Source organism: Cephus cinctus, unplaced genomic scaffold (assembly GCF_000341935.2).
Source record: "Cephus cinctus unplaced genomic scaffold, Ccin1 Ccin1_scaffold0315, whole genome shotgun sequence".
NCBI lineage: Eukaryota > Metazoa > Arthropoda > Insecta > Hymenoptera > Cephidae > Cephus > Cephus cinctus.
The window spans coordinates 71212-82984 of NW_014333017.1; the positions used below are offsets into that span (position 1 = coordinate 71212).

An 11773-nucleotide genomic window follows, 5' to 3' on the forward strand; every position below is an offset into this window, starting at 1 on the left:
TTTTCAATACCTCTTAAAAATGATTCAACAATAGGCTTTTTCAATAGTTCTCCAGGAGTTCTATAGTTCCTGATAGGTTTTAACAATAGTTCTGCTACGCAACATTGGTAAAATATCTATTAAATATACTTGTGGCATCATATGCTTCACTGCAGGCAGGCATGAGTTGCTGGCTTTTGTCATAGTAAACTTACCGAGCTTGCACTGTGCGCTCGAATTTAGGATTGCAAGGGAAAAAAATATTTAGGCTATATTCGATGAGCTGTCTCGTTGTAAGTGTTGCTTTTGGAACAACTAGGATGTAGCGGAGAGACTCTGCTCGCCAAGCGACACTTTCGCGATCGTGGTCAGCTCGGCTACGACGGGATCCGTATTATCGACGGAGGCGATGATAACAAAATTCGACTTCTGAACTCGCCGTTGCGATTCAGCGCCATGTTTTTGGTATCTGCTAAAACTATAGCGTTGTGCATCTCCCTACTCATCTCTGGTATTGGAGACTTCTGATTCCTGTCTGAGATCTTGCTAGTCAATGATCCTGATATGTCAGTGGACCTCGAGCGCGAGGAAGAATAGATAGATTGAAAGAGAACGTGCAATGGAGTCGGTGAGATTCAGTTGAGTCGCACAGGCGCAATGCCACAGCGTGTACCATCATCGGCGAAACATCAATGGGCGTTCAGTACCAGAGTGTAAGATGGCGGACTGCGAATCGGAGGTGCAGCGTTCGCCAGCGAGGAACGACGAAGGAATGAACACGACGGTGACGACGTTGAACAATGGCCGGTTACCTCAGCATCCGACGAATCCACAAAATTCCTGCCAGGGACAAGGACCGAGGTGCGTCACCATTTACAAGACAGAAACTGGATTCGGGTTCAACGTACGAGGACAGGTCAGTGAAGGTGGACAACTCAGGAGCATCAACGGGGAACTTTATGCACCACTTCAACATGTAAGCGCCGTTTTACCTCAAGGTGCCGCTGAGAAAGCCGGCGTACGAAAAGGGGATCGTATTCTCGAGGTGTAAGTACCTACTACTTTGCATTTCCATAGTACACTTTATTCTTGTATAGTGTCAGATAGCAGATATTTAGTTTTTTGTTGTTGCTATCGATCACATTAACGTTTGACAGTACTGGATTCTTATGTTAGAAAGATCTTATGTCTTAGGTTGCAAAAGGTATGATCGGTTGGATACTGGAAAAGTTTTGAAGCAAGCTGAACGGAGTTAATTACTTTTATTATATTTGAGTCAGTGAATGTGACAGCTTTTTTTTATTTGACAGTACTTTGTGAATGTGCTGGATCTACTTTCTGTAGTGTATTATTTTCTATTATTGCTTGTCAGAGTAATATGTTTTTTGTATTGATGGTTTTGAAATAGGTAAATGCAGGAACTGAAAGTTACTTTTTAAGTTATTTCTAAATTGAATACCAAGTTTTGCTGTGTGTATTGTTGTTTATGTTTAAACTGATATCCACATTAATTTCAGAGCTGAGTAATACTTTCATTTGACATTTATTAATTTGATGAAATACAAAACTACAGAGATTAATTATCTAAATGTTTTATCGCTTGAGTGTCGAATAAATTGATAATTTGCAGATGGCTCAAATTCAATTTAATGTAAATGTTATTTCACTTTCAATGTTTGACATTCAAACAATTATTTCATTATGCTACTGTTAATTAAAAAATATATGTATATTAATATACAAACTGTATGATTATATATCACAAGCAAACAACATATGTATTTAAATCAATGCTTAGCATAGTTTGCTCAGAATTTTCAATGTGTTATATAATATTTGAATTGAAAATCCATGGGATGCTAGATTGAGAATTACTTGTAAATCTTAATGAATGATTTCTTGATTAGAACATTTTACATTTGATTTACAGATCTAACGATATTAACACGCTTTGTATATATTAGCTTCGAAGAGTACAATGAGTGTTACATTCTTAACACGAATCTTAAGACTATTACCTTTTATAGAGATGTCATGATTAAAGGAAGAAAAATTAATGGAAGTACAAAATTGATACGTTCTGGCGTCGCCGAATTTTAACTACTTATCATTGACAATTTGTTGATTTACTTGGCACTTGACAAACACGGTCAATTACGGCCTGTTTAAGATTGCTTCTTGGAAATTTACTAGCGTGGAAAGTTACTCCATTTTGATAAGAAAAACAAAATGCAATTAAACGCGAAAGGTTAATGATTGCAAATGATACAATTGAAACTTCAAAAAACAAATTCAAGAACTTTAATTATTAATAACTTTTCATGTCAATCCATTTAATTGGGAAATCCCATCCAGTTATCGACAAATGCTTTTAATTTCATCACCGTACTTATCTTGAGTTGTATTTAAAAAAAATTTATTCTAACGTCTTCTAACTAATACGTGCTTTCTGTGCATTCAAACAAAGAGAACAAACGGATCAATAATAACTCGATTAAAATATGCAAATAGACTTAGAGCAAACAATACCGGATATTGACTCCAATAAATTCAAGAAATTAACGTTCTATATGATGGCTTTTAATATTCATGGAAATCTGCAGCTTTCTAGTCCGAGAGGTATTACTTTCTAATTGCGTTACTGTCGTTTATGTCTGTTCTCTTTTTTCCTCCCTCATTTCTCTAACTGCCGGCTGCTGCGTTCGCGTTCGTTAGGATGAAAATGTTTCTGAAAGGTTTGTCGTTCATACGGCTTCAGACAAATGGCCGTCCCTAATATAGCCAACTACGTGTTTCAGTTGCTTGGTCTTAGGATGGATTCACTTCCGGTCAAGGACAGTGTAAAAAAATATGTGGACCTTCAAACAGTATTAAAGTAATTAAAACTGTCATTGGCTCCAGTCCAAAAATCTTCTCGACAATGAATATCTTCATTGATACATATTCGTTCTTGATAACCTTGCAGAATGCACGATAAGCCAAAGATGAAAGTCGTCGTTCTGAGAAATTAATTATTGTCTAAGTAATTGACAGTTTTTTAAATAACTTCAACCCTTGTTCACTGCCATATCCCTGACAAGGGGATGAACAATGAAATATGATAAATGGGGACAAAGTTTTTCCCATTCACAAATTAATTACCCCCGGCCTCCTAATAATCAAATCAATTATTTATCTCGTTCCACTTACGTCATAATTTATGTCAACATACTTTCACTCAAGTTCAAAAATTCATACTCAATATACACGCATATTTTATTATACACATATATAAAACTCTGTTCCTTGACCGAGTTCGTCACACGATCTTATAAATATTCAATTTGCAAATCCGCTAATTTCAGTTCCCATGAAGCTTGACATTGAAAAAAAAATAAAAAGTGCAATAAATATATTTACAACATATATAACTTCGTGTATACATGTGCAGGTTTGTCGAATCGTTATTGTAAAAAATTTATAGACGACGATACCGGGCGACACGTATATTGCCATTTTGCCAGATTTGCTTTAATTTTAAATGATTTAGTATTGTAGATGACGAATCGGAGGCTGGAGTTTACGTTTCACGGTAGACGACGGTGGGGAGGATGATAAAAGAATTGAATGTTGACAACAATGGGCTGCGATATCCTCCAGTGCTTTTGTTCCTCGACGTCATCGAGGAGACTGAAGTCATCCGCGGGTACCCACTAGACACTACACACAGCTAAGCATCAGGAAGTGGAATTGGAGTAAATCAAAGTTCCACCCAAGTCCTGTGCAGATATCACTTGAGGGACACGTGCTCTTCGCTGTGACGTTTCACGAAGGTTATGCGAACGCATTCCGAAATTCCAGACGGATGATAACACGTCAGAGAGTTCTCGCGCTCTTATCAGACTCTACGAGCACGAACGAATCGTCATACATAGAATTAAATATCTAAAAGAGAGTATTAATTATGACGCGTAATTATTAGTCGAAAATTAATTAAAATTCAAACAGACAACGAATCAAGTATCCCTCTTGGTATCAGAGTAAGAATGTGACTGAAGTCTGGCAAAATAATTGTATGAGGATTCGGCTTGAGGTCATATAAATCTCAGCTTCGATTCGTCTATCTTTAATATAAAATTATAGAAAATTCTTTTAAATGGCAAAATACGTGGCGCTCAGGATCGTCCTTAGCGTCGAACCAAAAACGGTTGTAAAGTTTATTTTGAATCATCGGTATCGTTAAGTACGTAGCTTGTAACTCGTGGTAAACGTGGCCGAATGAAATACGAAAATACATTCCTTGGCATTTTTTAGTGGGTTCTGATTCTTATGCCATTCACGAAAATCCCCTTTTTTTTTCTTTCACCGACCCTTCTTTTGCTTCGACCGTTTCGTTAGCAACTGCCGCGCCTCCGGTCTCCGCCAATCACAGCCTACCTTTCACTATCGGAATTCAAAGCCTGCTTGGCAAGGCCAATTATCTTGAAGTTGTCGACTTTCAGTTTCTCGTTTATAACCGAGGAAGTTGTCTTTGTGTACGGAACGTGATTTCTTGCTGGTGACATTGTTAGATATTGCTTCTGATTTTTTTTATCTGTCATCCAATAGAAGTCCGATTATCAAGCTGATCGAGTGTATTATCAATTTTTATCGGATTGACAATCCATATCAACTTTTAAGTCAATCGGTCGATCGTGTTGTTGTAAACTTCGTAATTTTACTTGTGCTTATATATAGATTTAAATTTATATAAAAAGTTATCGTGCATTACCGATATGTATACTTTTGAATTTCGCGGGGATCTTGTCCTTGTTTAACGAGATGTTGACCTGCTACGTCACTGCCGTTCAGTGCGATTGGTTGGAGAACAGGAAGCGATGCTTGAGAAAGAATGAAAATGCTCAGACGGGATTGCAACTTGTTCACGTTAATAATACGTAAGTTTGATTACGTAGTAAGTTTTTTATTTTTTGAAAAATTTCAATTATGCAGAATTATTACTGACCCGAGTTAATTGCATTACTCATTGTTATCAGCAGTGCAATCTACGTTACCCTGATGTCTGAAAAAATCCAAGATACATATGGATGACGTGTTAAAAAAATACAGTTTTCATAGACGTCATTCTTTTTAGACGCACTTTTATAAGTTTGATATCTTTCATTTATTTAGTTTTCAATATTTCACTACCGTAAATGATAGTCTGCGGAACAATTTTTTTAATATATCTTCAGGTGACGAATTTTTTAATATTTTTTTTTTTTAGGAATAACGTAAACGTCGAAGGTGCCACACACAAGCAAGTTGTAGATTTAATAAAGTCTGGAGGTGATGTGCTGACCTTAACAGTAATTTCCGTAACGCCCCAAGAAGCTGAGAGATTGGAACCCTGTGAAGACTTGAGGTAATTCATACAATAATAACAGAAATTTTTGAAAAAGAAAAAAAAGTAGTTTTCAAATGATTCGATTTTACGTAAGGAATACTGAATGTTTTCATTCTTCAAATTTGTTGACAACAACAACGTCCAAAGAACATAAAACGGAATTCTTCAGCGATATGATATCGGAGCAGCTACTCCGTTATCAAGAAATTATTTGAAAAACTTTATGGTCGCAGTTGCTTGAAAGATCCATAGATCCATTTATTATTACCTAATTTAATGAAAATATTGTTTCTATATTTCAATAGTTACGCATCAGTCGACTACAGTGAAAAACGATCGCTACCAATCAGCGTGCCGGATTATCATGTCCGAGAAAGGAAGCACGAACGTTATGTGGTATTCAACGTTCACATGGCAGGACGTCATTTGTGCTCAAGGCGTTATCGAGAATTCGCTGCCCTCCATATGGCGCTTAAAAAGGAATTTATTGGATTCAATTTTCCAAAATTGCCTGGAAAGTGGCCATTCCAGTAAGTATTTTGACAACACAATAATAATGGCGATTAAAATAGATCAGAGTGAAGTTCGAGAAAAACATTTCGGTGTTGAAATTGAGTTGAAATTTGAAAGGAAAAAAATTTGAAAGGAAAATCTTTTTTTTTATTTTAGACTCAGCGAACAACAGTTAGACGCAAGAAGACGTGGACTGGAACAGTATTTGGAAAAAGTATGCGCGGTCCGTGTGATCGCAGAGAGCGATGCTATGCAAGAGTTTCTTACTGACAGGTTTGAGGAGGACGGCGATCAAGGTCCTGCGGTTGACCTTAAGGTCCTTTTACCTGATCGGGAGGTCATTACCGTGACAGTAGCAAAAGCTGCTTCTGCGCGGGATGTCTACGATGCCGTTTGCTGCAGAGTGGGCCTCCATCCGGAAACGGCCAAGTACTTTTACCTTTTCGAAATCGTCGAGTATAATTTTGGTGTGTATCCGCGAATCATAATATCAATTAAAATTAGTAATTTCAACTTTCCTTTTCGTTCACTCGAGACCCTCTGCTGCGGAAGCTTCGTGATCTTTGTGTCAATACACTTTCTTTGCTTCAAATACTGTGAATATTTTTATAAAAACTTTATCCGTCAAATAATGCCAGTTGATGTATATCTTTTCTTTTTGTTTTTTTTTTTAGAAAGAAAATTGCAACCACACGAACATCCTCATACTCTCTATATTCAAAATTATTCTACGGCAAGTGCAACCTGTTTGGCTATTCGAAGGTGGCTCTTTAACGTAACGATGCCACTGAGTGAACAGGCACTGACGTGGATTTTCTGGCAAGCCGTGGACGAGGTCAATCGGGGTCACATCAGTGCCGGCGAAAGACTGTACCAGCTGAAAGCTCTTCAGGACGCATCGAGAAAGCACGAGGTAACGATGATCGTCGAATGTAGTTGATTCGAAAAGAGAATTATTACAAGCATAAACGTATAATTCTTTTTATTGCCTCGTTTATTTTCAGTACCTGAAATTAGCAAGAGAACTTAGTGGTTACGGTGACATAGTATTTCCACATTGCGCCTGTGATTCGAGAAAGGAAGGACACGTGGTGGCTGCCGTGGGTATGGCTGCCTTCAAGTTACACGCAGCTAAGGAAGACGGCACCCTGGAGTCTCAGGTCGTCGAATTCCAATGGAACGCAATAGCGAGATGGGAAGTCGACGAGGAGGGGATGGCATTCTGTTTTCAGTATACTCGTCAGGATAATCGACCTCCTAGATGGCTCAAAGTCTTTACTCCATACGTGAGTGAATTTGATCGTTTCCGAGGAGGCTGATTTATTTTCTATTAAAAAGATAAGAATTTTACCGATAACTCCGTTTATCTATTTACAGTACACATTTCTCGCGGATTGCTTCGATCGAATAGCTGAAGAGGCCAAATGGGACGATCCTGGAGAATGACGGAGTCTATGTATCTAATGTGACTTTCCGTCGGTAAGGTAGACAGCGAGTACGTCGCTAGTAAATAACGAATATGTATCTTCCGGCCTCGTCGAGTTCTCAGCGACTTTCCGGTGTGCCGTTGAGAAGGTGACATTACCGGTAACGAGGAGTTGCCGTTGGATTAACGCTTAGGAATTCCCGACTAATCGAGAAAAGACTTTAAGATAAATCTTCGGCACGTTAAGATGGAAAAATTGCCGCATCGTAGACTTGCACTGTTTCCCTGGTTACAATTATTTTTTTAGGTTATTATAGATCTGTTTAGGTTTAAGTAGAGACTGTCTTTCGAACGTCAAACTTATTTCTTATATTTGAAAGACAATCGTGCCTCACATCACATCTCCTCTGCTATCTGACTTCTTAAGAATATCCTCCGGCAGGAATTAATGAACACTATGGTAGCACTTTCGACTTTAGGTTTAATAATCTCGTTCGGCCTACGGCGAGATCGAATTCTGCGCTGGACCAATAATCCCCGCCTAATCTGTACACTTTGTCTTTTGAAAAGTAGTCCTTAAATCCTTGTCACAAACATACATCAGAGGACAGAATTAATTGTGCGTCATTTGTTACATATTTTTTATTTTTCCTTGTAAGATTCAGGGACGTACGCGAGGTGCCATAAATTTCGAAGGAATATTTTGTTAGGCAAAATATGAGTAGAATGAAGCAAAAATAAAATTCAAAATTCTATTAACGTTAAAAATTTCGTACGTCTCGTCGTCTTGGCAAGTATTTCACCCATAACGTTACATGCAAATTAACGTCGCGGTATGTCAAAACGGGTATAAGAATCACGTGATTTTCGGCGATGGCGGAGGTGCTGAAAATTCGAAAAAGAGAACATAAGATAAATAAGAAGAAAAAAAAAACGGTGGACTTTAACGAACACCATTAACTTTAATTATTAGTCTCAAAGTAATATCCTCTCTATCTCTTTCTTAATAACGCTAAAATGGTGGCGTTTGCTCCGCTAATGACGATCGCGATTAAAATAAAAATGAGGATGTAAGGAATGAAACAAAAATTAAATTTAGAAAAGAAAAGGAAAACACTGCTCTCAGTCACAGAGAGGTAAACAGATTTTAGGCGCAATTTAGCGAATATAAAGTATGAAAGGTATATATATATAAATATTCACAGAAATATATACTATATATAAATACCTATATACGATATTATATATACATACACATATTATAATTGTCGTTAACGTTTTGAAACTTTATTGAAGAGGGTTTTTGCGATGGCGTTTTACTAACGATGGATCAAAAGCGATTAATTAAGATAGTGATAGAATGATGCGAAGGATGATTCTGATGGTTATACCAGTCGGTGATAGACCAGGTGAAAAAAAAAAAAACAAGAACAATGACTATACACAATAATAACAATAGTAATAATAGTCTTAACGGTAGCGAACCTTCGAGTATTCGATTTAAGTATACGTATTCGTACGCGTTCCAAGACACGATATATATATGCTTGCAAACATATCGAATTTAAAACATATAAAACATACGTATACACAATGATTCCTAGTACATAAGGTCTTTCATGTATTCTGTGAAGAAAAAAAAGAAGTGTATAAATTGTACGCGGTCTGTTAAAGGCGTACGTATCGGTAGAATTCGTCATTGACGTCGCACGTTCGCTTAATGATTATTCAGGGCGCCGATTGATCTGTATATAGAATTGAGAGGTATATAAAATATATACATAACGATATCATAGAAATTTCACAGGGATCTATATATGTATATAATGATTGCGGGTGTATCATGCAATTGTGTATCAAGGGATTGTCTGGTATACATATATATTTCTTAGATACTTGAATGATCCCGAGTCATTAAGAGAAATTGTACATAGACTGACTCCGAGGATGATCATTATATTATTTAACGATTTTCATGCATAATATTCCTTGCACTGTCCTGTAGGCATTAGACGGTGTCACTGCAATCATTCCTAGGCATATTTTAATTGCATGATGATTTTCAAGCCGACGATGATTATCATGCGTGCTAATGATGATTGTTGTACAATGAAGCTTTGAGTGACTTTCTTTTTAAATTCACTGATTGTAACGAATCTTGTAATGGGGCTGATGTTGTCCTAAGATTCATTGTTGGTTTGATGATTATCATTGAGGCTTGTTCATCATCATTAGTTTATCTCTGTTACTTTCAGCATGATCTTTATGCCCAAGATCAATGACTCTAAGCATAATTTTTATGAAGTTCAAGTCAGAATGGAAAATTCGTTTTATTAATTATCCAATAATTGAATTTAGGTGTAAGTTTAATGATTGCTAAGCATATAGATGTCGTGGTTTGGTATTGCGTAAGAGTCATCGTCGTTCAAAGAGAACCATACGTCATTATGACGGTTGGGATACATTCGATCGGCCTCGATCAGTGAAAATACAATAATGTAAGATGTTATTTTTTTTTGGGCTCCTCGATTAACATGAATTACAAGGGATCGAAGAGGGAGCAAAGGAAGCGTGCGAAATAATGACTCGAAGTCTGTCGAATCGATGATTTAGTCTAGTGATCGATGGTAGCGAATTAGTGAAAAGTTGAAAAGATCGTTTTCTCGGATAAAAACGAGCGAATCTGAATATTTGTCAAAATTTCGACGGGGTTTACGATATGTATTATTTCATCGGTCGATCGACGTTTCGATTGATCGTAATGTATTAATCTATCGCTATTTATCTTGTATCTTTATTATCTTTGTCTGTTATCTCAATTATCTAGTGCTACCCTCTTCCCCCTTTGGGTTTTTTATCTTTTCGCATACATTCGTTCAATTGTAAAATTGAAATGAAAAAAGACAAGAATATCCAATCCCTCCCCCCTCCACTTTTTCTCTTATTTTTTTAGCTGTCTCTCACTTTTTTTTTTATTGTTCTATCTTTCAAAAATATCGATACCCGAGAGTGATCGGTCCGGCGATCGATGGATCGAATGCAAATTTGACCCATGGGATTTTGCGTTAGGCGATAATTTAATTGTATTTATAGTAAGACCATATCATTACGATTAACGAATTAGGCGTTAATTGATTGTATAGCGAAATTAAACGTAGAATCGTAAATCATCCTTTTCTCAGCGCGTTAACGAATTTTAACGATCAAATGATTGGATCATCGACAGGCGTCTTGTTTTTACGCCACTTCTATTGGCCATTGAATTATATACTGTTTGCTCGGAATTTATTTTGATTTTTTTTTCGTTTGTTTTTTTTTTTGAATTTATCTTTTCTGTTACTCGTCCTAGCCAAGGTATTATTTGTATTATGTATTTCTTGGGGGTAAACGTGAAGGCGGTCTTTAGGTTAAAGTTTCAAGAGAATGGGAGAATTTTATTAGGATCGATCGTATTATTATTAATATTATTATTATTGTTATCGAGTTATTCTCTCTGTCCTCGTCGCGATAACAGTATCGAGAGAGACGGAATTTTATTTTATGAAACTTTAATGTATCTATTTTTTATCTAACTTTTATTCGTTACTCCATTCAAGATTCAGGATACGTATCTGAATTTGATCCTGTGCAATGGCGTCATAATAAATTATATATATATATATTTATTGTAATATAAAAAAAGTATCTTACGTCCAATTATACATATCAGATATATCTGATCGATTAGTTTTATTTCATTTATCTTTTTTTTTTAGTCTACTGAAAATTTTGCATAATTTTTTTTTATACCTCAAATATACTTTTTGCACTCGACTCAATAAATTCTAATTACGAAGGAAAAACGGTGGCGATCACAATCTCGTATCTTGGCTTTTTGTGATATTTTTGAAATTGATAATACGTCAAATTGAGCGGATCGCGAGGAAAAGAAAAATCTATCTCTCTCCCTCTCTCTCGATACTATGTCCATTTCTCCCATCTCTTGCTCATCTCCCGTTATAAGTGCAACTCGCTCAGATCCTCCTGGTATTTTACACTTTAAAGTCTTTCGTGGTGCTTATTAAGTTATAGCTCGTTATTAAGTTATCATACATAATGTATATCGACCGATGTAAGAACAAATAAAAGTAACGTCAGTGATCGTGTAATTTAGTCATAGGTATACGTTCCATTGATGAAAATTAACTTTTCCACATTGCATTTAAATTTTCAGGCTGCTGTCACTTTATCTTTGTATAAAATTAAAATTATCATTGGATGAACGCGTATGGAAATATATAATAGATGCAATTAATAAATCGTCAGGTTGCTTTGTTATTTATTGATATACGACGTCACTTGGCTATCCGTATATAAACTCTTTCAATTATTACCTATATATAGGGTCGTTCGATAAAAACGTATCAGCCGAAGGTGATTTTATCGTAGAAATGAAAAGTACAGAGGCGGAACGTTTTTTTGTGAACAACCGTATATATAGTTGTCGGGAG

The 11773-nt window shown here is 36.3% G+C and overlaps 1 protein-coding gene across 2 annotated transcripts; it reads left to right on the top strand.

The window, feature by feature from the left end:
* Positions 1 to 445: 445 nt before the first annotated feature.
* Positions 446 to 11474, top strand: LOC107266448 (sorting nexin-27). Of its 2 annotated transcripts, XM_025083710.1 has the most exons (8): positions 898 to 1026; positions 4696 to 4895; positions 5225 to 5362; positions 5650 to 5874; positions 6014 to 6324; positions 6532 to 6770; positions 6862 to 7143; positions 7235 to 11474. In XM_025083710.1, the coding sequence occupies exons 2-8, from the start codon at positions 4780 to 4782 to the stop codon at positions 7301 to 7303; spliced, it is 1380 nt and encodes a 459-aa protein (XP_024939478.1). In that variant the 5' UTR covers positions 898 to 1026; positions 4696 to 4779; the 3' UTR covers positions 7304 to 11474. The 2 variants fall into 2 exon arrangements, with proteins under 2 accessions (XP_015592417.1, XP_024939478.1); XM_015736931.2 differs by lacking the exon at positions 4696 to 4895 and having other exon boundaries at positions 446 to 1026.
* The last annotated feature ends 299 nt before the right edge of the window (positions 11475 to 11773 follow it).